The 27321-nt window shown below is 36.2% G+C and overlaps 1 protein-coding gene across 1 annotated transcript in view; it reads right to left on the minus strand.

Moving 5' to 3' along the window:
• The window catches only part of CPNE8 (copine 8), a 170925-nt gene that overhangs the window by 107258 nt on the left and 36346 nt on the right, over window positions 1-27321 (minus strand). Inside the window, exons 4-5 of the mRNA XM_090273007.1 lie at window positions 19878-19981; window positions 15537-15576 (exon numbers count right to left, since the gene is read on the minus strand). Coding sequence (XP_090129133.1) covers window positions 15537-15576; window positions 19878-19981 — 144 coding nt within the window. The remainder of the gene's footprint in view (window positions 1-15536; window positions 15577-19877; window positions 19982-27321) is intronic.

The raw sequence follows: 27321 nt of genomic DNA on the forward strand, positions 1-27321 counted from the left end.
TAGCCTGCAGAGCCAGGTAGGAATGAGATCATGGAGAGAAAACACTGGACATTCTAGTCCTAGAGAACAGATCAGAGTCACAGCAGAAAAGCGAGGATGAGAAAAGAGTGGGTCTAAATTAAGGGGCAGAAATGGAGATAAAGAGCCAGGACTGTGGAGGGCCCTCTTGACCAGGCAAAAAAACATAGATATAGATATAGATATAGATATATAAAGATACAGATATAGATAGATAAAGATATAGATATAGCTATAGCCTTAAGATAATCAGAAACATTCTGAAAAGTTTAGGTACCAGTTTGCAGAATGGGCTCAAGGAGGGAGGAAAATTCTGGAAGCCAGATGAATCAGAAGGCTATAGCAGTTAATAAGAAGCAAAGTGTTGAGGTACAAACTAAAGTTGTAGAAAAAGGTAGGGAAGAGTGCACAGAAAAGTGACAGGTTCGTCTAAACTGTACTTGCACCTGTGCGGTAGACAGGGGAGGGTACAGCGGCAAGAGGGAGGGAGAGACAGAAAATAAGTCTGGCTCTGGAACTTGATGGCTGACAGAAGGACCATACTTTAATAAAGTTGAAAATCATCTAAACTTTTGCTTTGAAATAAGTAAAAAGTACTTAAGGTAAAGCCTTCTCAAATTTAACTTAACTCTTCTTAATAATAACATGTCTTTTTCAATTTCAAAATAGACTTTAAATATGATTCTGGATTTTCTAAACAGCCTAAATTTCTCTAAGTTCCATGGCATATAGTTGGGGCTGAATACTAAAGATATGGAATATATCATTGTTCATCTGACTGAGCAGCAAAAAACACATATGGCAGATTCTAGAATTCTTTTCTAGGGATACTGACATTCGTGGTCAGCTGCACATACTACATTGTAAATGCATTTGGCCAACAGAGTAACAAGTCTCAGTAAAAGTTATTATGTGCTGTAATTATCCAAGAAATCAAAACAGAAGTATTGAGTATACTATCCATATTAGGGTAGATAAACATTAGCAAACAATGAACAGACAAATATCATCATTGCTGGATTAAAGAAAATTAAAATAATAAAATGAATTAAATGTGCAACAAAAAGACATGGTGTGCACCTACACACACTATCTCCAGTTACTGCACCCTTTGCCCCTAAATATTCATGGTATTTATGTAGTTACTTTATGCCTGTCTCTACTTGTGTATTCCCTATAAAGCAACAGATTTACTACGCAAAAAGCAAAAATCAGCACACGATATTTGTCAACTACTCCTTGTGTTGGAAAGCTCTACCGAATCCATTCCTCAGTCATCTCAATGGTCATCAGATTTCCTATTCATTTTACACAATACTAGTAATATAATTAATGTCTTATAGTGGATATTTTTAGATATTTTAGTCTTTAGTTAGAAATAAAACCTAGCTATATAACATTAACTGCTTTATTGTTTGTAGCTACAGTTATTTTTTTTCCAGTTTCTAAGTCATTATAATAAGGTCATAATAGTATTTCTCGTAATAAATCCAGGCACCTTTCCACCAAATCTAGACTAGAGTGATAGCAGTTCAGAAATGCTTCAATGTATTCAATCATATTAATTCTTGGGCTTTCCCCCAACTGACCATGAGATGAATAAATATGTGTTAACTGAGTTAAATTTTACTTTATAATCTAAATAGTACACAGATAGAACTTAGTTTTTAAATTTGTTTAAATGTACATAAACCATATTGTCATTACATACAGGATGCATTCTACCACTCTTTAAAAGTACCCAGATATTACCCTGAATCCAATACGCTGGTATTGTAACTGAGAGACCTAGCAGTGAGAATTGGAGGAGACGAGAAAAAGGCGCAGAGCACAGTAATAGACGGCATTATAACCGCACCATGAGTTTTGCATTGTATAGGTAGTTTAAAGAACACATACATAGGCATATCAGAGGGACTGTTTGGGTTATTCCAATAATATAATCTAGTTTTATTACTAGCATAACACTAGCATTCATGGAAGCATTGCTATACCACTGGATTCCAGCTGATAATTATACAAACACTTTTATGTTTCTCTTTCTTGTTAATATTCAGAGGAATATCTACTTTAATGATATAACTGTATAAGTGAGTATAATATTCTAATTTCTTCAAAATTATTACTTTATTATTTCTTTTGTACCAGTTTTTACTGATCAAGTCCACCCATTTACATTTTATATAATATTTAAAAGTTATATTAAGGCTATGTGCTTTAATAATTCCACACATATTAAAAGATAATATACTTTGCAGTAAATAAACCAGTTTTCCTTCTTAGTTTTTCTGCTCACTTAGTAGTTATCAGTTTTAATGATTCCAATATTTTCTTTTTAAAAGATCTCTTACAGCCCTAATAAGGTGGCTCTGTTGGCTGGAGCATTATCCTATACACCAAAAACAAACAAACAAACAAAAAAAAAAACATCGTGGGTTTGATTCCTGGCCAGGGCACATACCACCTAGATTGCAGGTTCAATCTCCAGTTCAACCTCTCTCTCCCTTTATCTCTCTCTAAAATTTGATGAAGTTTTTTTTTTTTTTGAAGATCTTTTACATACCTACATACATTTATTTATTTACATAGCAAAGGAATACAATATACTCCTTGACAGTGAGAATTTTGAGGGTTTATAATATACTACCTGTGTTTATATTCTGGTTATTTACTAATGTCTCTATGCCTCAGTATCCTACTCTATATAATAGATATAATAAATAATAATACCTATATGTTAAATTGTTGGGAAGACTAAGTAAGATAATATATGAAAAGCACTTACAACAGATGCTTGGAACATGGTAACATCTAAGAACTATGTGTCTCTCTTCTCCCAACTTCCTAGGGTTAATAGATTCCTATATACTCAAAACTTGTTACTTGCCACTAGATGCCAGTACTGGAGATACTATAATTATCTGAATAAAATAATACACTTTTTTTCCAAAACCACTTTACACTCATGGTCAATACAAATGCTCGTTTTGAGTGTCATTATAAAATCTATATATGTCTTATAAACCAACTTATCTTACATGTTAACTTGTAAACATATAAACATATATACGTAAAAGAATGACATTTTTTCAAACCATGCTATAATAAACCATGGTAAGTGAAATTTATGATTTCTATACTCGTCGTCGGCAGCCGTCCGTCTCGAAAGACGATGGTGTAGCTTCTTAAGAGTCTATCTGCACCGCCGAGAATGGTTGTGCAGTCCGACTCAGGAGTGACACGGTATCTGTCTCCTCCCGTGTTGAATCGACATCTTGCGATGACGCTGGAGTGTCCTCTCCAGTGAAGCTGAAGCTACAGAGCCTGGGCAGGGTGATATGGAGGGTCTGCTGTTGCCCATGCAGCAGACCCCCCCTCTCTTCGCAGCTGAAGGGTCCAAGGGAAAGACGGAGTCAATACAGCTTGGCTTCAGGTGCGCCGCAGGAGTTGCCGGTGTTGACTACAACGTCAAACCGCCTTAGGGACTCCGGCTCCGGATTTTCTGTCGGGGTTTACACTCCCTTAGCCTTTCCCCTGAAGGGGTATGCCGCAAGGCAGCGGAGGTTTTTTGGAATCAGAGTTTTCCTTCTCTGATGTGCACTGACTGGAAGATCGAACCAGCGACACTTAGCTCGCAGGCCGACGCTCAATCCACTGAGCCAAACCAGCCAGGGTCAATTTCTATACTATTACACAGCTAATTAAGGCATGCAGTTTATCATTAGCATCATGATTAACAATTTCATAAGTATTCAATAGTAAGGCATCTTTCTCCTAAGAGGTCTACAAAGATAATCTTTAAATGGCTTTCTTGTTTTCATAAATGATCATGAGTATCTGAAATATAATATCTCTAATTAATAAATAATTTAAGTTAAAAGACATTAACTAGGCTATTGAGAGCTAAATTTTTAATACAGCAGAGTAATTGGGTGCAGTCAGCTGTCCAGAAGGTAATTATTCAATTTCTTGATAAGATAGAGTCATGATTTGCCTCCATTAATTGCTTCTACCTTGTATTCATTATACTGAATCTAAACACATTCACACTATACCAGTACGAGCAAGAGAAAATACGTGATATGAAATTCCTTGCTTTTACAGTATTTTAATCAACTAGGCAAAAATTGGTACAGAAAGTTAGTATTATCTGTGAAATTTTATTGTTGACATTATGTACTACTATTTTATTGTTGGGACTCTTTGCTAAAATTGCTGACTTCCTTTGTATTAATCACATCAAGTATAAAGATCAAAGAATAACTTTGATATATTGTGCATTATATATCAATATGGCAATAATCCCTAACAATCAAACAGAGTGCTTCTTTGCTCCAGTAACCATTTCTACTATCTTAATGATTGTTAGCACATCTACATGTTGTTTGGGAAATAAGGCAATCTTAATATGAAACAATTGGATTCAATATTTTAGTAGAAACAACCTGTCACATTTTAACATTACTATAATATGGCTGCTTTTTTTTAAAAAAAAAGAATTTGTCTTTAATGGATGGATTGATATACAAACCAAAACTGCTAATCTTACCTTCAAGAGATTAATAAAAAGCACTAAACTCAGATATCAGTAGTTAAATTATAAATACAATTTCAATATTATTTTCTAAAGCTAAATTTATTCATTTTCCTCAGCACTTGTTACTTTTCAAAATATTTTTTGCTTGCTAGAAGTCTAAATGAAGGCAGTAAATAAAGCAGTTGAATAAAAAGTAAGCTTTCAATAATGAGTACATGCTCATTGCTATAAATTAACCAATTAAAAAATTATCCACAACATATATATTTAACACTTGCAAACCATAAGATATATAAATTTAAAAATCAGCTCTACAATTCAAAAATATAACAAATGTTTAGAAAATATTTACCTTATGGGGGCACAGCAACTTTTATAGAATACTAGTGCTCATCAGTAAAGAAATGAAAAATGTAACATGCTAACAGAAAATTAAGTAAATATTCTCACTACTAGTAAACATGGTGAGACAATCATGAGGCCAAACAACTAGAAAACGTACTAAATACTATTATCAAATAATATGAAATATATTATAGCATTATTAAATAATAATATTAAATATAACAACTATCAAACAATATCAGTACTAAATACTGAGTTCTGAGCAAGGGCTAATTTTACATATAAACAATCTTACCTAATATAACTTCAGTGCTGAAGATCCTGTCATCAAATATACTTCAGGCATTGTCCCTATCTCTGTCTCAAAGTCTAAGGCAGATCTACAAGGCCATATTGAAAATACAAATGGAAACATAATCCACTTACAGAGCATCAGTCATAATTCTCTAGTTTGAATAAGCTTATAAGGCTAGCTCTCATCCTCTAAGAAGGACCAAGAGGCATACAAAGAAAAAGAAAGTTACTGGGAAGGTAATACTAGGAGATACTAGGCGATCAGGCAAGGCTCTGTGACACTTCAGTAGAAATCCGAACAATGTGAGGGAGAGAACCATGTGACTATTTGGGATAAAAGCATTCCAGGAAGGGTAAAAAGCAAAAACAAATGCCCTGAGACAAGAATATACTGGGGGTATATACTTGGGGAAAGACAATAGAGCCAGTGTGGCTAGTGGAGAATAAGCAAAAATGAGAACGGAAGGAGAGGAGGGAACTAAGGGGCCCACGACAGACAGAATTCCATCCGAGCTGTGCAGGGGAACTGTTAGAAGGTTTGACCTGGAAAGTGACATGGCCTGCCCAGCCTTTTAAGGTTATAATTCTGGCTAATTTTCCACCAAATTTCTAAATGCTAACTTCCCCCAAGGCTCTATCCTCTTCTCTTTTCCATTCATACAAACTTTTATTAGATAACTTTATTAAGTTCCAACTCTATAGTTGATGGTTCCCATATCTGTATCTACATCTCTGTCTCCAGACATGGCCTAATTAGTATCTCCAGTTGGATTCTCTTGGGGTCTCAAACAGTATAAATCTGCCCTGACCACTGATTTCACTATACTCACTTCTGTCACCTCTATTTCCTCCTTCCCAATGTCCCCCACTGCAAAAAGAAAAAAACAAAAAAATAGTATCACTCCCTATTAACCTAGTAGTCATTCTTTCTTCTCTTACCTTCACACATCTAATTGATCAGCAAATATATCACCAACATATATTCGAAACCTGATCACTTCTTACCACCTCAAAGGCTATCCGCACCAAATGTTCATCTTACCAAATTATAGCAGCCTTATAACTGGTCTTTTGCCCTGGCTGGTTTAGCTCAGTGGATTGAGCGTCGGCCTGCGAGCTAAGTGTCGCTGGTTCGATCTTCCAGTCAGGGCACATCAGAGAAGGAAAACTCTGATTCCAAAAAAAAAACCTCCGCTGCCTTGCGGCATACCTCTTCAGGGGAAAGGCTAAGGGAGTAAACCCCGACAGAAAATCCAGAGCCGGAGTCCCTAAGGCGGTTTGACGTTGTAGTCAACACCGGCAACTCCTGCGGCGCACCTGAAGCCAAGCTGTATTGACTCCGTCTTTCCCTTGGATCCTTCAGCTGCGAAGAGAGGGGGGGTCTGCTGCATGGGCAACAGCAGACCCTCCATATCACCCTGCCCAGGCTCTGTAGCTTCAGCTTCACTGGAAAGGACACTCCAGCGTCATCGCAAGATGTCGATTCAACACAGGAGGAGACAGATACCGTGTCACTCCCGAGTCGGACTGCACAGCCATTCTCGGCGGTGCAGATAGACTCTTAAGAAGCTACACCATCGTCTCTCGAGACGGACGGCTGCCGACGACGATAACTGGTCTTATAATGGTTGTTCCCTGGGTGAAATATGAAACTGCCCCCCTAACACGAAAGGCAAGTAGAAACCAAAGAAGGAGGCAGACTACTCCAGATAGGGAGGTGACAGTTTTAATAAGCACAGAAACTTACGCACTAGGCTTGTCTTGGGCAACAGAAAAACAAGTAAATTGCTACCTGTACCCTCAAGAATTTACAAGTTTATACAAAGGCATTAATGGGGTTTAGTCATGTATTCACTCCAGATGGTGTAATAACACATTACTCTCAAGGCTGTGTTCTTGAAATGACTTGAGCTGTGGGCAGAAGGTACACATAAGGGTGGGGTTGGCGGGAGAGGGGAGGAGCCTCTGATTGCCCGAGTTCAGCTCCCAGGCCAAGCAGCAATCACGACAGTGACCTCTTCCAACAGTCTCCTTCAGTCCAATCTTGCTTCTTTACCCCAGTCTCCTCTTCATTTACCAGTTGTTTTTAAAATGTATAAGTAAGATTACGTCATCCTCAACTGAAATCCATGGAAAACAAAAACATGTTTTTTTAACCGTGGCCTACAAATCTCAACCTCATCTGAAATCTGTGTACCTTTCCAAACTATTTTATTCCACTTCTCTCATCCTTCACAATATTCTCTATATCGTAACTATCTTTCAGTCACACCAATATTCCAAACTTTTTCCTGAGTCAAGGTCTTTGCACTGGTGTTGCTTTTCCCTGAAATGCTTTTCTCCTAGATTTTCAGTAGCTCCCTCCTTCTACTTCGCGAGTACATCTAGGGTGAGAACTGGTGCAAAATCATTCTGCCTGGTTGAGAGAAATTTAAGCTTGTGGTTAATGGGCTTCATCAGTAACTCTCTCTCAGTGCTATAAAAAAGTAAGCTGTCTTAACCATTAATTTGCATTTTTTCTTTTTTTTTAATTATACAGGTTTCAGGTATACAATTCTATAATACATCATCAGAATATTGTATTGTGTTCACCACCGAAGTCAAGTCTCCTTCTCTCACCATTTGTCCACCCTTACCCTCTTCGACCTCCTCTACCCTCCTTACCTCTGTGGATCACCAAACTACTGTCTGGGTCTGTAAGTGTTTTTTGTTTGTTCGTTTGTTTTTTGTTTTTGTTTTTGTTTTTGTTTTTGCTTAATTTCTTCATCTTTGTCACCCAGCCCTCCAATACTTCTCCCGTCTGACAGTTATCATTCTGTTCTCAAACATTAATTTTCAAATAAATTTTTCACATATACCTGATCTACATGTGGAAGTTCATAAATATAATATTTAGAAAATACATTAAAGAATCTACCCACCTTCACTGAAGGCTGGTTTTTTGTGACCAATATAATCCAGCGAGCCATTAACATATCTAAAACAAATATTTTAGTGGGAACCCTTTGAGATCAAATGGATAAATGCATTTTGGAAAGCCTTGTATGAAAATTTAGTAAACCAAGTACAGTTTTGATGTTATCTGGTCCAGAACACCAAGCAGAATTTTAGATACACCAATTATGAGCCTGCTATTAATCTTTTCATTAATGACTTGGCTAATGCAATTATGCAAATGGAAGTATGCCATGTAGTTCTGCTAATGGCATTAAGATGAGCAGGTCAATAGCAACTTAGAGACCACAGCTAGAATTCAAAATGTCAGTTTGTTCACAGTATCTAACACTTTTGGGGGTAATATTTTAGTAATTTCCATAGGGACTCATAAAAATGGATAAATCCTTTAAAGAAACATATCCTTGGATTGCATAAGTCAGCCTGGATCATAATGTTTCTCCCATACAAAACTGTTCCACCATCAATAGTATCAATTAAAGTTACACTAATTCTTTATCAATTCACCAAGCATTCATCTGCAATGTCAGAAATCTAACGTGCAGCTCCGTATTTCCATTTTCCCTAATACTACCCCAAATTTAAGAATCTGATCTAATACATTTAAGTACTGAAAATCAAATAAAGTAATTCAGAAAGGTTTTTCTTTTTTCAAAATTAACAGAAATGAGAATGAAAAAATAAAAATATTTCATTGTTGTTAAGGAGTCTCTCTTGCTATTCAGTTCCCGTTGTAAGAGATTAAGTACTGTGCGCCACATGGAAGCCCAGGCACTTAGCAGTCTTTCTTAAAAGGTTCCAGTTTTTATTTCACTTTGCAAAATTGGCAGGTAGACAACAACGCTTTTAAAGAACTGTGTCCTCAGAGAATAAATTTATCTTGTCTATTGGCTCCTTTGATGTTCTAAATACCTCCTGAATTCACTGGGTTGAATGTATGCTCTAAGAATTTCAAAAACACATTTCTCTCCTCTTTTCACATTCTTAATTCACTTATAAACTCAGGTTCTTATCAACTAATTTTTATTGCTTACTAAACATACTTAAGAAAACTAACAGAGAATAATGTACAGAATAAATTAAAATGTAAGATAACATAAACCACAGGAACTATAGGAGGCTAGGTAATACTTCAGGAGGAAGGGGATGAGAATCTGAACTAAGGCAGAAACAGCAAGAAGGTAGAAAAACAAAAAACATACAAACAAACAAAAAAAAGGAGGAAAATCTTCGTTAGAATGAACAGAATTTGTATGTGAAACAGAAAGAGATTAAGAAAGGCTGACCCTGAACTACAAGCAGAGGGAGACCTTAAGCAACTGCACTTAGTGCTCAGCTTCCATTCAGCAAGTAAATGGGATAAGGGTCATAAAGAAGTGATGACTAAGCGAGAAACAGGAGTTCCAAAGGGATGACTTCCTGTAATTGACTCAGAGCTTTAGAAGACCTCCCCTGCGGTGGGACTATCCCTGGTCTCTAAAAGCAGCACTCCGACCTCCCATGGGAAGGCCAGAATGCAATATCTCAGAGTTTCTGCCTTTGATAGAGGCAGATTTAATGTGTTTCAAGTCCAACACAGTTTGGTTCCCAGTTCCTTTTGAAAGATCCCTAGAAATACACTATGATATCACTTATATGTGGTGTTAAATGAGCCAATATTGCATGTGTTGTTCATTACTTAGTTTTATACTTAGTTTTCAAAGATTATGGAATTATTTTAGAAATTTAAACAGTTTTTGTCATAGCAAGTACCAGAGAAACTGTAGAGAAGTTTCAATAAAGTTTACCCTCACTACTATGAACAAGTGAATGAGTAAACAAGTAAGCAAATGCCATAGTTTTCACAGCATAAGACGCACCTGCCCATAAGACACACCTAGGTTTAGAGGAGAAAAAAACAAGAAAAAAAATGTTCTGAACCAAATGGTGTACTAACATATTTAATAAAATATAACAATAATATTTCAACCATGTAAACTGGACAGCAGTCAACAGCGGTATTAAGAAACATCATCATGGTCATTAACAAATGAGGACAGACTTTAAGGTTCAAGTATTCTTCCAGTTTTCTGGGAACCCCAAGGACTCATCATCACTAGTGTCAGAATTTATGGGGGCCTTTAATAACAGGCATTGAGGGAGTTAAGAGGTATCACTAGTTGTAACAGTCACTGAGAGTATCACTATCCTAGTTACAGGTTTTGGTGGACTACCTCCAGTGTCTGTTACAGCTAGTGATACCCTTTAATCCCCTCAGTGCCTGTGTTACTACTAGAATAGTGACGCCACCATACTCCCTTTATATACTACAAACTTCAGCATTTATGGCTGCTCACCCAGTTACTGCTGGCCTCCTCACACAGAAATCTGGTGAGCACTGGAAACAGTATGGAGGTAGACGGGACAGCTGTAGCATCTAACGGAGCCAGTAGCCAGCTGAGAACATGTTTTCAGCTCCACCCACCTGCCTCTCATGATTGGCAGAGCGTAAGACACAGTGATTGGTGATTGGAGGTGGTTCTACTGCCACAGACCCCACCCAGTGTCAAAGACAATTGGCAATTGGCACTGTGTCTCATACCCATTATTAGCCTCAGCTGATTCAACAGGTCAGCGGTTGTAGCTGGGAGTGTCAGGCAGCTCTCTGCACTCTCCCAGGTCCCGGGTGATGGGCAGAGGCAAACAGCAACTGACCAGATGCCCTGAGACTCAGCAGTAAAGCGGGACATTTAAGTGTCCCCAGGGGTTTTGTGCGGGCCCACTGCTTCCTCTTCTAACAGCTGTCGCCACTGCTGACAGGTCAGGTAATACACATCATGGTCTGTGACGTAATATTTGCTCCATAAGACACACAGACATTTCCCCCCACTTTTCAGGGAAAAAAATGTGTCTTATGGAGCAAAAAATATGATAAATAGATAAGAGGTTGATGATCCATCCAGGTTTCAGCCCAATGGTTTTCTTTCCTAACAGAAAAAGGTTAGGAAAGACTGACCATGAAACACAAGGGGAGGAAAATGTTAAGCAACTTCACTTGAGAATTCCACTAAACAATTCTATCAAGTAAGTATACTGTGTTGGTAATTCTCAAGATAGATAATATAGGCAAAGGAGCAAAACTGGAATGGAAAAGTGTGTGTGTGTGTGTGTGTGTTTGTATCACATATCACATGTAATCATATATATATATATATATATATATATATGTATATATTTGTATATATGTATGAGTGTTCTACAGAATATTTACTAGGCAATATCTAACAAGCAGTTGGAACTTGACTTTCCTGAGGTTGCGGGGGGATAGATACTTGGAAGTCATCAGGATAAGGCATGGAAATTGTTGCAATCTTCCAAGAAAAGCTTATACAGGATGAGATGAAAACCGAAAATAAAGTCATGAAAAACACTAATAGTAGAAGATTAGAGAATAAAGAAAAATGAAAACATGACCAATAATGAGTAAACAAAGATCTAGGAAAAGAAGCAAAGAAAAAGTTTCCATAGAAATCAGGAGTATTTCAAATAATAGAGAGGTCAGGGAAAGAATGGAGGCCACCAGATTGTGATTTAACCTATGTCAGAATAGTTTAAGCAGAAATGAAAACTGAAATACAATAAAGTAAGTTGAAGAGAGAATGAAAAAGAAGTTACAAGCCCTGGCCTGTGCAGCTCAGCTGGTTGGAGCATTGTCATAACCGAAAGGTTGTAGTTTGATTCCAGGTCAGGGCACATGCCTGGGTTGCGGGTATGATCTCTGATGCCTGGTCCAGGTGCACAAGGGAAGTGATTGATAGATGCATCAATGTTTCTTTCTCTTCCTTCCTCTATCCTTCCCTCTCTCTCTAAAAGCAATGTCCTCAGGTGAGGACTTTTTTTTTTTTTAAAGCAGTAGTTATGATATATACCCAGGCTGCTAAATGAGAAGTTATTAAAAGAGATATCATGAGGATAATAAAGCAGAGTCAAGATAAGAATTTTTATCATGAGGAAGATATAAAACTTTGCTTATGGGGGAAAACAAGCTATTAACAAAAATATATATTTGGAAAGATATTTACATTCATGACTACTACAAAACATATCTCACCATCAACAACAACAACAACAAAAAAGACAACCTATTGAATGGGAGAAGATACTCCACAATGATACATTCAATACGAAGTTAATATCTAAATTACATAAGAAGCTCATACAACTTAACTCCAAAAAGACACAATCTAATTTAAAAAATGGGGAGAAGACTTGAATAAACATTTCTCCCAGGAAGACATACAGATGGCCAACGGCATATGAAAAGATACTCAAGATCACTAATCATTTGATAAGTGCAAATCAAAACCACAATGAAATATCAGCTCACACTTGCCAGAATGGCTATCATCAATAAATCAACAAACAAGTGTTGGTGAGGATGTGGAGAAAAGGGAATTGCCATATACTATTCGTGGGATTGTAAGTTGGTGCAGCCACTATAGAAAACAGTATGGAGGCTCCTTACAGATTTTTTTAAAAATTACCATATGACCCAGCAATTCTACTTCTGTATATTTTCACAAAAATCCAAAACACTAATTTGAAAATATATATGCACCCCTATGTTCACTGCAGAATTCTTTACGGTAGCCAAGATATGGAAGCAACTTCAATGTCCATCAATAAATGAATACATAAAGAATCCGTAGTACATATATACGATGGAATATTAGTCAGCTATACAAATGAATGAACTCTGGTCATTTCCGACGACATGGATGAACCTAGGCGATACTGTGATAACTGAAGTAAGTCAGACAGGGAGAGACAAATACACTATGATATCACTCATATGTTGAGTCTCAAACACAACATCAATGAACAAATAAAACAGAAAACAACTCCTAGATACAGAGAACAGACTGATTATCGTCATTTGGGGCAGAGGGAGAGGGCAGGGTTAAGGGGATAGGTGGGGGCAGTGTGGGAACTGAGCAAAAAAGGAAATAACTCATGAACGTGGACAACAATATGGTGATTGCCAGAAGGAGGAGGGTTAGGGAGACGTAACAAGAGTATACGGGAGGTAAATGGTGATGATGGAGACTTGACTTGGGTAAACACACAATACAGTGTACTGATGATGTGTTGTGAAATTGTGCATGTGAATCCTGTATAATTTTCTTAACCGGTGTCACACCAATAAATTCAATAAAATTATTTTTAAAAGAAATACAAATTGCCAGTTATAAAAATAGTCTCAGGGATGTAAAGTACAGCACAGGGAATATAGTCAATGATATTGCAATAATTATGTATGGTGTCAGAGGGTAATAGACTTACCAGGATGATAACTTCCTGAGGAATATAAATGTCTAACCCTATGTCATACACCTAACACTAACATATTACATGTCAACTGTAATTGAAAACTATATTTAAAAAAATAAAGAATAAACCAACTCTTAAAAAAAAACACCTCTTGTATAATAATATTTAGTCATTAGTGATTATTGACGGGAGATAGTCAATTTGTTTGAGGTACCCTCCTATCCCACAACTACTCTCCCCTGAACTCAATGCAACTGAACTGGTAAGGACACATGTTACCATGTTCTCAGTCACCCTCAGAAATCCAACCCTATGGGAATGTCCTCAACTGCCCAGTTACCTTGCCCCCTAAAGACTAGTTTGAACAAGAAATGCAGAAATCACATTCGAGGAGAGAGGACCCTTGAAAGTCTATGTCCAGTCAGGGTTAGGGAGGTCATTTTCCCTTTATGAGCAATGATAAACAGAGAAGTGTGATCTTCATTGAGAAACAGAAGCTCGGGGAAAAGTCATAGTGCAAAAAGCATGTGGCCTGAAAAAGGGAGAGAGAGAGAGAGAGAGAGAGAGAGAGAGAGAGAGAGAGAGTCTAACCTGCTGTGTCTATTTCTGCCACAGTTCCCATAAAAGCAGGTTATATATCACATGAAACACTCTTAAATCCCTTTCATAAACTGCCTATGAGTGGGACAAGTGAATGCGTTCTCTTTCATATCAGTGAAGCAGTTCTGACTTAATAACGTGGTTCCTTTTCTGATCCTTCCAATACAAAGCTATGGGAATTGTACATGTCAGCCACAATGCTGTGACTCTTATCATCAGGAGCAGGAAGGTGACGCGGCAACTGCACAGAACTTTACTTATGGACAGGAATGAGCTAATTACAGAATCTTTGAATCTTCCTTCAAATGCTTCTGTTCTATGCTTCATAACAAAAATAAATATTAGAAATATTCCTTTAATGAAAGAAAACAGCAGAAATTATCATTTTTCAGTTTCTCCAAGTAAATCTCTGAGCCTTGGATCACCCCTGATGTCCGTCCCCTGTCCTCTCCAAATTAAAACATCACCCTCTCCCAACTGTCCTGGAAATTGTATATATCATATATCATATATAATATGTAATCATATATGTATATAAATCATATGTGTATATATACATTCTGTTCTATTATAATTAATAACCTACAATGATAGAAAAGTAGAAATTCTCACTCTCCTGACCCTCTGGGCAGTGACATGAGTCCCACTGGCCTCTCAGCCCTGGCACAGCTGCCAATTCCCCATCTCTGTACTCAGATTCATGCGGCACCTAGTTAAGCCCATTTCGGTCCTTCCTACTAAGTCTGGCCTAAGACCAGTCCCACAGGTCAATAAATAGGCTGATCAGGACCACCGATGCCTAGCCACTAGTCAGAGAACGCCACTTGTATCCCTCTCTTCCCACCTCCACCTCTTTGTCTGCCTCCTTCTACCACCCGTTGCTCCTAAACCTGTAAATTCCACAAGTAATGGCTGTTGCCTGGTGAGTAGAGCTCTTTACAATAGAGGAATGGGAAGATCAGAACCCAAAAAGAGCAAGAGACTGTAAGTGACTGAGGACAGACTTTATGTCTGTCTTATTCGTACTGTATGCTCTGAAACTGGCATGAGGCCGGCATGAAAAGGTAATTAGAAAATATTGTTGAACAAACGAATTACAAAGACAGTAGAAGAGCACATCATTCTGCCTGCACTCAAGTATGTACTTCCATTCTCCCAGAGTGAAGCTTCCCAGAAAAGACACAGGCTCACTATTTCATCATTCTTAACCTGATCCAGAGAACTGACATCACTTCTTTAATAAATAAATAAATGAATAAGATTAATATATTTTACATAATGAAGGTATATTTCTTTAAAAAGCTCTTCCAAATGTTATTCTAAGGCCATTTAAAATGTCATTTATTTGTAGGACTATTATTCCATGAAAGTTATGGATACATACATTTAATATTAATAAATCAACAAAATATCAATCATAAATCATGATATTATAATTTATATTACGCAATCATAAAAAAATACAATATGAACTTACATGTTTGGACAAGTTGGGGCTCTTTGAATCAACATCGTACCTAAAAGATTAAAATATAAAACTCAAATTATTTCCATAACATACAGCTAGAGAAAAATATCAGCATTTTCTAAAAACATAAATAAAGTTTAAAAATGAATCAAAATTATACCAATGGGGAGAAAATTTTTTTATTTCTACAACCTAAAAAGAAGTCCTAATGTTTTTAGTCATCAATTCTGCTGATTGATAAGACAAGTTTAAAATATATCTTCCTTAGGAAGCAATTAAGTGTTCCAATAGTATTCAAAATTCCCTAAAAACTGCAATTCTCTTCCCTAGATACCATTAAAAAAGAAACAGAGGATCTGGTAACTAGTAACCGGCTGTCATTTGTATACATTGTAATTCTTAATATGTTAAATGCTGTTGCTAACTTGGAAATCTGGCTAAAATAACGAGACATTGTTTTTCCTCAATCACAGAACTTGAGGGAAACATGTATTTTACAGGAAGAAAAATATGTTTATATAGGACTCCTATATGTCCTGTTTTAGACTAGTTGGTACTAGAAATGATTTTTTGAAGAGATCCTGGGAAAACATCACTCACTATCACTTTAGCCCCTCTTTTTAAAGAATCTGTAGAAATGGTAAGATCACTCACAGTCAAAACAACCAGAATTTGCAGAATTCTTGAATAGGAAAATATTTGTACTGCCTCCTGTCTTTCTCCTAAGTCATATTCCTTGCACAGTCTTTGCATATAGCTTCTACCAAAAATTAACTGCTTTATTTATAATGTTTATGAAAGTCTTCCCTTTCACACAACAAGAATGTTTTCACAAAGAAACAAAGCATCTCAATCATTAAAAGGCGAAGAATCAGGGTTCACTGAGTGTACTGATGCTTGGCAGGGGTGCACTTACTCCCTGGCAAAAAATGTTTAGCCCAGACTGGCTTTAAAATCGTGTGATGAAAATACCTGCCTCAGAAGAATTATTCTCCTTTATGTCTGGGTGTGCTGAACACTCTCAATAGCTGTAACCTAGAATTTTAAATCAACAAATGGCCAACATCTACTGAAGACCTACTGATGTTAGTACAAAAAAAAATATTTCTTATTTAAGAAATTTTTCTTCCTCAAGACTGTTCTTTTTTTAAGGATAAGACTGAAATTAGCAACTGTGGCAATATCAAAGGTGAAACATAACTGCATTGACTCCTTCCCAAGAATCAGTCCTGGAAACCATTTTCTATAAAGGTTTAGTGTGGCTGGGGAGAAAATACATGATATGCTCAGCTTAAAGAAGCAAAAAGGAAAGAAGTTATGTTTTTATCACCAAGGTTTATTTTCAAATACAACCTTCAGTCATTGTCTTTAACAAAGAGTTTTTAAATGCTATTATCTCAAAAAAAGGTAATTTACAGCATAACTGTTAAGGTAATATGTGGAATTACAATGCATTCAAAGTGACCAGGATTTTTCTATCAATGGAATTTTCCTTCTAACTTTTCTAAAAGACACTGTGGTCCTCGCCCTCACAGGTCAGAACATAAACACTACATCCTAATGGTTATTTGTGTGTGTGCGTGTGTGTGTGCACGTGTGTGTGTGTGTATCTAGGTTTATGAGTGTGTGTGTGTGTGTGTGTGCGCGTGTTTGTGTGTCTAGGTTTATGAGTGCCATACTCTCCTTAAGGAAAAGAGAATAAATACACTGCAGAGCAGGTTAGCTTACCCTGAGGAGAGTATATCCCAGGTGCCTAAATTTACTAAGGGGAATTTTGTAAACAACTTCATCTCGCTACTGAAATCTTATTATTAGAGCCCCTGATTGGCAGTAACTGATTTGGATGGATCCTAAGGGTTATGTTTTCTACTACATGGTAACAGATGTTGATTGGAATCATTCCTGTAGTCTAAAATTCCAAGTAAGGTCTAAAGTTGAAAACAAAAGGGGCTAAGTATCCCCCTGCTCAGCTCAGAGATGCCGAGAGATAGACTACCGCTAGATGAATCAACGAGACCTGGCATTAGGGTCAGACCCTTCTCCCCAACACTTACTCTTAAAGTGACAGCTTATTCCCTACCTCTTGGGAGGGCAGGAGGTTCTCTCCACTCCCCAAAGCCAAGGGAAGGGAGTTCCAAAATCTGGGGTGCTTGTGATAAGGGGAGGTCAGCATCTGGTTCCCCAGTAGGTTATAGAAGCTGTCTGCAGGTCCACCCTTCAGCTTCCAGTGGAAGAGAACGTCAGGTCACAGTCCTAGGAAATGCCTTTTGAGGGCTGAGGAACAAGGAACGACGTCCTTTTTCGGCCCTCCTCCACAATGAGGAAGACAAGCAGGGTGCTAAGCACGGGTCCCTTGAGGCTGGTACCCTCTAAGGACTAGATTTTTCAGGAGGTAGGAGCCCTACAACTCTGCCTCCCCAACCCCTCCTTTCTGCTCTTCCACCTCTCTTCTCTCCCCCAAGTAGCTGGGACAATAGCTGCAGCTGATGGGAGTGGAAGTGAATTACATTAAGTTTGAGATTAAAGTTCTAAAGTGAAGAGTACCTAACAATTAACAAAGTCTGGTTCTAATAAAAAAGTGACTTAAAAGTCATGGAATTAGACCATTAAATAAGAGAGTCCTTCACTTGTCAGTGTGGGGACAATTATTGGAAGAAATAAAACAATACTTGTTATTGGGATAACAAGCAACTTTTACTTTTTCAATGACTATTATTTAAAGTTTATAATAAGTATATGTTATTTTTTTTTAATATAAGGGTAATTTATTTATTTGTTTGTTTATTTCTTTTTAGAGAGAGGGGAAAGGAGAAAGAGAGGGAGAGAAACATCACTGTGTGGTTGCCTCTCACTCGCGCCCCCAACTGGGGACCTGACGTGCAACCTAGTCATGTGCCCTGACTGGGAATCGAACCAGCGACACTTGGCTCGCAGGCCGACGCTCAATCCACTGAGCCACCGCAGCCAGGGCTTAAGTATATGTTATTTTAAATGGGAGAAAACAATACAGATGAATGAAAAAGAAGAAAGAGAGAAAGGGAAATAAAGAGAGAACAAATAATCATAAATAGTGATCTGTTTTGGATAAAGTTAAGTCTAAACTAGAGGAAAAAATTAAGGGGATACCATGCTGATGTAAGAAAAAAAGAAAAAAATTTAAAAAATTACTATGTAGGCCCTGAATAATGGGAGAATCAAACCACATTCTACCTGACGTATGTGTCTGTTCTTAAAAAACAACAGTATATGCAATCACCATGATAAACATGCTCAGGAAATCATTACATCTTACTGTAAGATTTTTTCATGAGCCTCATTTCTATTACTTCTAAAGGGGTTTCAAAGAAATAAAAACCAAATGGGGCATTAAAATTTCTATTTGATGAATATAATGAGTACTTAGAACTCCTACAAGTCTTGAAGGAAAGGAGCTGGTATAAAATTCTCCTTTTTAAGCAAGCACTGCAGGTTATTTACTGGACACATTTTAGAGGAAAATGAGAAAAACTACTAACAGTTGAGACCTTTAACTTTTTAGGCAAGGAGGCAAGATCTTAAAAATCTTCATAAATTGTAACAGCATGGTTTACTTTATTGTTTTTGGCTATTCAAAATAAGATATTTATCTTTTTAAATACTTGTAATGTTCATAAACTCTCTTGAATTATTTCAATATGTTAAGCATATACTATAATATGTTATAGTTTTCCCTCTCAATGAATTCCCTTTTAACAATATCCAGATTCTTCAACTACCACTAGTTTACCCCTGTGGAATAAAAACTCAATAATTAATATTATTTTATAAACAGACTGACTCCAGATGCTCTGTGAACAGGGAGTTGATTTTAACAATAATATTTTAAGTATCAAAATTATAAGAATATTAAAAATATCAAGCATCCTGTGTCTTAGATATGTAAGTCCATGAAGTGATAGAAAGAAACCAGAGCTAGGCAGAGATGCATGTACTATGCAAAGAAGCAGCTGAGAGAAATAAAAGATTTGAGAGACGTCCACCATGGAGTCGATGAGATCACCTTGCAGTATATGCAGAAATTATAAGAAACATACTAGGGCATAGGACAGTTTGACAGAATGTCCATGTATACTGCCCAGCATTTCTACATGGTTATATTGTTCACTCACTATATCGATAAACATATAGCCAAAAACCCATAAAATGCAAAGCAGTACTATGGACAAGGCTCAGGTCACACTCTAAATAAAATTAATGTAGTTTTCTGCCAATATAATCTACTATGCAAGGCAACCATGGGACCCAACCTTGTGTTACTAAAATTGCCCTTAAATGTTAATTGTTTTTAATGAAAACTTTAGTAGAACTTACAAATCAAAACGAAGATTCTCTCTTTCTTCGAAAAAGTAGTCCAGAATAAATTTTCTTACAAAATCTGGATTTAATGTATTATCAATTACTTCAGTCCTTCCAAACTGTTGAGAAAGAGGGGGAGGGGTGGTTAAAATCAAGCCTTGCAAGGTTACTTATTACAGTATAGTACTTAGTATAAACATATTTCCTTGAATACATAAGCAACAAATATCCAAGTGGTTTGATAAAACAAAGCCCTTCAGAAAAGCTTTTTAGAGTTCAAATCATCCCTTCTTATTTACTTAGGGAAATCACAAAATGAGCACAGAGTTCATTCATATTACTAGAAAAGCAGCCTTTGAAAATTCAGATAACAAGCTGCATAATTTTTCTCCTTTTCTCCCCACTTAATGCCAAATCCCTTTCTAATCAAAAGAAGTTATTTCTACTTAAAATTTAAATTTATCACATACACTTTGCCCAGACTAGTGTTTAATCAAACCAAGCAACATGTATTCTTACAATTGGAGGGGTCAAAGTAGTCATAATGAAGCAGTCCTCTACACAATACAGTGATTAGCTATGTGTGGGAAGAACTTTCTTATAATCTATCACACACCTCAATCATTTGGTTTTTGTTGTGTTTTTATCTTTATGGTATCTAGACAGCCAACATGGGACCTATGATTCTCACATGTTTTTAAGCTAGTGCACTGCACTTTTGCTTAGAAAAAATAAGTTTCTCCATCTTATAGGAAGTGGAAACCAAGAAATAAAACTCCACATCTAGCCCTCCTTCATTTCTACGTGAAGAAAGTCCATCAGGCACTGCCTCCTAAGTGCAGAAATAAAACTTTACATTGCTTTTTTGTATTAGGCTTACATTCTTACCCTCCTACTGCCATGGAATTCTAATGAGGGACTTTTAACCTTCAGTTCTGTACAGCATTATGCAAGCTGTCTTATCAGAGAACCAACTTTTATTAAAGTTCAAGGAAAAGCTATCCTTTTAATAGGAATAAAAGAACTGCACTAATCCACTAAAAAGTGAAGGTCATGAGCTTACATAAATTTTGATAATAAAACTATGGTACAAAATACTGATGACAAAGAATTTACTATGGCTATTGCTAATTATCCCAAAAGGAACTAGTCTACAGAGGCTTATGCCTTGGACAATGTTTTCTATCATGGACAAGTATCATATAGACAAACCGTAACCAAGGTAACTAATTCAACATTTCCCAAATACTGAGCATTTCCTTTGAACAATAATAGTGATGACAGCTACTATTTATTGAGTACTTACCTGGTTCTAAGCACTTTTCACACATTACTTTAAATCTTTATCATAACCCTAACTGTTAGGTTATAGATGAGAGAATTGAAGCGGAGGGTTCCAACCTAAGTCACTGTGGCTACAAAATCCACATTCTTTCTAGGACTCTCTTCTATTTCAGGTGGGCTCTGGAAAGATTCCACCATGAGCTTATCCATGTTTCCGATTTTGAGGGAATGGGAACAAAGGCATACAGCTAATAACCACATGCCCCAAAAGAACAGTGCAGAGGTCAAGGAGTACAAATCTGACCCAGGAAGAGCCTGAGCGCTCCCAGCCTTTCTACAACCAGAGGGTAAGACGGTTTCCAGACCTGAGCAGAGAGCATCAAACTGGCAAATGCACAATACTCTCAAAGAGAAACTCTGCCAGTGTTCACATTCCCCAGCCCAAATCCCTGTTGTAGATTTTAACCCAAACTCACACTCAGTGGTAAGGCGATAAAGTGCAGTTCACCAGGGTAAGCCCCATTCAATTGCAAGTCAGCAATTCCTAAGGGCCACTGAGCCATTAAAACACTCACAAGCCTGTTTCTTAGGGAACTCTGGCTTGCCGACAATATGGGTAGCTGGGTATACTCTACAATCTCAAGTGAAGATTAATACATGGCCTTTAAAATTTTAGCTAATCTCTTATAAATTATCAACATCTATTACAATATGCCTTCTGACACATAACCCTGATTGCTTCTGAGATATCACCAATAACCTTCACATTACTATACCCAGTGGTCATTTTTGGGCCACCTTGCACTAGACCACCAGCAGCATTTGACACACCTGTCCACTTCTGCCTTTCTGAAGCCTCTCTTCTGGCTTTTTCACAGCGCACTTCCCTGTTTTCCCCTCTTCTTAGATTCTCAGGTGTACAATCTCTCCTTGTCAAAGCACAGTTCTAGGCCCTCTTCACGTCGCCTTCTTCACTCGTCTATTAGGTTATTTTATCTGCTCCTTTGGGTCTAAATCCCATCTACGTGATCATACCTTCCAAATGCATATCACCAGCCCAGACCCACCCAAATACAGATTTATGCATACAACTGTTTTCCTACCTTAAACATATGGTTTTCTTACAGGCCCCTCTAAATTATTGTCTAAACTTAAATATTTATTTTACACCACAACTACCACCCCAAACCTGACCGCATCTAGCCTTGGTCAATAAATGACGCCACTATCTACTTGATTTCATAGGCCATTAATGGGAGTCATCTTCCTCAACTCCTGTTCATCACAAACTGCGAAATTATCAATTCCAACTCTAAAACACATCTTAGAACTCTTTACTTCTCTCCATACCTTCTGTCATTAGCTTAATTCAAGCTTTCATCTTTCTCATGATCAAATCAAGGGCATCCTAAGTCACATCTCTCCTTATTCTTGTTCCCTTTCCAATTCACCCTCATATAATATCCAGAATAACCTTTTAAAAAGGTAAGCACGGTCCTGCAATTTCACCACTCTTCAAGTCTCTAACAGCTTCCCATAGTACTTGGAGTAAAATCTCTTTTCTTTCATCTACAGGACTTGGGCCTATCTACCTTTTGAACCTTATCACGGGCCAGTACCCCTTCTTTCTCTTGGTCTTCCTTTAGATCCCTGTATACACCAAATCCTTCCCATCTTTTGGCCTTTGCACCTCTTATTCTTCATAGAATGCTCTTAACCCCACTCTTGCAGGGTTTTTGGTGTTTTTTTTTTTCTCCATCCTTTAAGCCTCTGCTTAAATGTCAGCACCTTTTCTCTTCTTTTTTACAAATTAATAATCTTAAATTCAGTTATAAGAAGACAAGTGTAAAATCTTAAGGCTTTATCTGGACCTTACTTTTATTTATTTGCTTTCTTTTTATATTTCCTTCACCAGACAGTTGAGCTCCATGAAGACACAGGACATGTATATCTATTTGATCTACGTCTGTATAAAATTGAACAAATGGTTAACTAAAGGAGATCCACAATATATTGTTCAGAGAAAAAAAATCAATGTATAGTATATCAGCTTTGACTAAAATTTCATTTTACATATATACAGATAAAAAGAGAAGGTATACCAAAATGTAGAAATTACCTTCTTTTTTTTTTTTTTTTTATTATGCATCAGGGTTTTCCTAACTTCTTACAGTGAATATGTTTTACTTTTCAAATCAGAAACATAAAGCTTTTAAGTATTGCTCCTGTTAATTCTTTCTATCATGAAAAGTGGAAACTGGCAATAATTAGAAATCCACAGATACATTATGACTACTAGTTCAGCTCATAGGAAATATGTTGGGTCTTTCCCAGAGGCTGGAATTATGTTAACCCTCCACGAAGTGATTAATCTTTCTGACTTGAAATAAAATTTGCCTTAGCTAATGCCTTACATTACTAAATAAAACTTTTCTAATTGCTAAAAAAAGGTGCAGTTACATATAATGCTATGCAGATCAGAGGGGATTAAAATTTTTAGGAATAGCAACATATTTATAATGGTATATGTATTCCTAAAAACAGCTACATTTGAAAGAATTGTAACTTGTATCCTAAAAAGTCTTTTTCTGAATATCAATGATTCTGAATTGTCAGAAGATCCTACAAACCTAACTATAACAACCTCTGGCACAATGACCTTATCCAAATATGTGGACAGTCAAGCACTTTTACATAATTATGCAACATTGTTTCAATATCTCATAATTAGAAAAAAATGTTCTTTTGCTCACCAAGTATCAAAGTTTTCAGTCATTTAAAAAAAGGTATATAAACTGTTAATTTTGATAGAATATAAAACATTGTTTCTTGTAAAACTTTAAGCAGCAATAAAAAAATAAACAATTCACAATCAAGACCTTGAAAGTTTTTCTTTGGTTTATGCTTGAGCTAATCGGATAAATACGTATTTGTCCTATTTTGGAACAAATCTTGCAGAAAATGATGGAATGGAAATACTCTTGATTTCTAAATCAACTAATTGTTAGACTGTTTCAGAGAAGCAGTACTGGAAAGAACATTCATCTATTTATGGCACCAAGCAGATGAACTCTTGTATAGAGAAAAAAGATCAGAAAGGTTTAACATATTGTGAAGGCCCAGAACAACCACCCTGCATCATATTCATTTTTCAACTGAATTAAAAGTGATGGAGGAAAAAGGTCACCTGGACCAGCACACATCTTTAATTCAGTTATTGTATTAGAATTAAATCTAATACAACCTAGCAGTGATATAGAGGGCAGTCTCCAGAGATTAGACTAAAAGACTAGATAAACTGAGTAGTGCAGACACAATATTAAGATAAATTCAATAAAAAGAACCTCAGTTTAGGACTACACATATTTAACCTGCATAAAATATATCAGATAGAAGTGCTTGCACAAGTGCATGCACACAGACCCAAAACTGAAGATTTATGTTCTTATACATTTTGTCTTGGAAATGAAACCCAGAGAATCCATAGACCTTTTCTTTTAAGGGAAAGAGATATAGTTTTGTCATGTGACTCATTATCCAAGACGTTTTCTTTTCTTTTTACAAATTAATAATCTTAAACTCAATTATAAGAAGACAAGTATAAAATCTGAAGGCTTAATCTGGGTCTGGCATTTTTATAAATCAGTGAGATGTAGCTATAGAAATAGATATGTATGCACACACACTCAAACAGAGAGAGAGAGAAAGAGAGAGAGAGAGAAAACAAGAAGTAAAGTGATTTCCTTCTAATATTCTTGGTTAAGACAACATAGATCACATAAGGAACTTCTTTTTGCATTTTAAGACCTTCTATTTTTAGAAATGAACCTAAAGTATTAACCATCAAAAAAAAGGACACCTTGGTCATGTCCCTGTAATTGTCACACATAAAATATAGAAAGGACTAAACCCCATCAATTTTTAAATTTAGATTATACAATGTTAAAACTTTATTTAAAACATTTTAATATTAAATCATACTCTAAAAGATAACAATGTTTCAAGGAATTGCTTTTTATGATGTCTTTGCTTGCTATTAACCCTGTGATTAGTACATGTTTTACCATCTGAAAAGGAAAATTTTTTTAAATGGATTAAATTTATCCATGAGCTTTGTACTGAGGATTTGGGGTTAATTTTGTCACAGATTAGTTAGTTTTTTATTTACGTAATACAAAAATATTTTTAAATAAATTGGGCAGATTTTTATTTTAAGTTAATTGGCCAATAATTTTAAATTGTTATTTTATTTAGAAAGTTACCTAAAGTCAATTGAAAATAAATTTGAAAAATGTATTCATACCAACCCTGATATTTTTGAATATTTAAAAGCAGTTTTTCACACAAATACCCAGTAAATGTTGTTGACTGGCATTCATTAAAAAGTAGGCAATAATGTATTTAAAGTACTCAAGACTAATATTTAATACATTTCTTTAAAATTCTCCAAATTAATAATTCCTAATTTTTTAAAAGAATTATTAAATTATGTTAGTGCTTTTTCAAAGGTTTTGAAACACTGTCTCCTTCCTAAAATTATTGTATAAGGCAGACACCTGTAGGCAGTTTCACACTGAGATTCTTAAATTCTCAGTGCTAATTTTCATGAGTTTTATTCAGTTTAACTTTTTTATCAAGGTTTTTACAGGAAAACAGATACATTGCAAAGCTAAGTTTGAGAATTATTTTCATTCAAAAGTGGTCACAACAAACTTTTAGTTCTGTCAATGGCAAATTAGGTTATTTCAGACCAACTCTTCCCCTCAGAACTGGAAAAGTTGAACAAAATATTAAAATAATTTTTGGAGGTACCAGAGAGCTAATAAAAAAGTTGTGGAAACAAAAACCTGCAGAAAAAAAGAGCCTGTAGGTTTTTGCATCTAAAAAAGAGAAGCCACGCTGAGCAGTTTTCTATAGTCTTATTCAACTCAGGAAGACAATGGAGGTTTAAAAAATCCACAAAGGGAGTAAATTTCTTTCCACTTGCCAATATGTGTGATTTTTTTAAAAGGATATTTAAAAAATAAGGCAATAAAGGCTTTAGGCTGGGATCCCAAAAGGCTATATCAAAGAGTAAGAATGAATCAATCGGAAATGCATTTCTCTAGAGGAATGAAGCTCAGCTTAGAGTCAGTCAAATCTTTAACTGAGATAAGGTGAATTTTTTGTAGCTTAGCTGTATTCCCAGAAGCAAAAGTAAACCCACTTTGGAGAAATATAAAATCAACCAAAGCCTAAGGTTATCTCTAAATTATCCTATTCAATATTCAGCAATTATTATCAGACATGAGAACTTCTGCTTCCAGTCCAAGTGGAGACACTTGTAACTGACCAACACTCCTGAGAACCACAAACAGCAGATAAAATACAAAAACTTATTGTTTGGTATTATTGCAGGATGCAAAGGCAGCAAAGAGTTGAAGGGCCCGTGCTAGAGAAGGGAAGTTAAGGAGTGTTACACAACTTCTGCTTCGACCAACTAGTGATATGAGACAGTTCAAATAAAAATAGAGAGGAGATAATGCAGTATACAGGTCCCATAGCATAGAAATGTATTTGTGAAGCCTATATGATGACATTACCAATGTCACCCTAATAAATTTAATTTTTTAAACATTGAGAAGAAAGAAGCAATGCCAGGACATCTCAGCATATTGCTATAGCTAATAGGCTTCAACTTAGCCTTATAAACTATGGGCAATTTACATTAAGCCACAGGTTCTAATTATGGGTGGTGAGGAATATTTGTAAAACTATTTTATGTCCTTTTTTAAACAAAACAATTGTCAAGATCAATTTGCAGTACTCTTTCCAAAACTAGTATGACTGACATTGGAATTCCAAATGAGTGCATATAGTATTTTCCTTAGGGGCACACAACATACTTTTACTAAAATAGTAATGCTTACGACTGACCAAACATTCCACAGATTCTACAAAGTTCTTTCATCACATGCTTTTGAACATCAAACGTCTTCTGTTACAATCCCCTCAATCAGTCACAGTGGAGAAGTCATAACACCTATAGTAAGAATTCTCCAAATGTCTACTGAAGGAATAAAATCTGTACAGAGCAAATGCTCGACAGTATATTGTAATTAAAATCTTTTTAAAAAAAGAGAAAGGAAAACCAAACCAAACAAAAATATTCCCTTGCTCTGCAACAATGAAGACA

Source organism: Furipterus horrens, unplaced genomic scaffold (assembly GCF_987537825.1).
Source record: "Furipterus horrens unplaced genomic scaffold, mFurHor1.1.pri manual_scaffold_4, whole genome shotgun sequence".
Classification (NCBI taxonomy): domain Eukaryota; kingdom Metazoa; phylum Chordata; class Mammalia; order Chiroptera; family Furipteridae; genus Furipterus; species Furipterus horrens.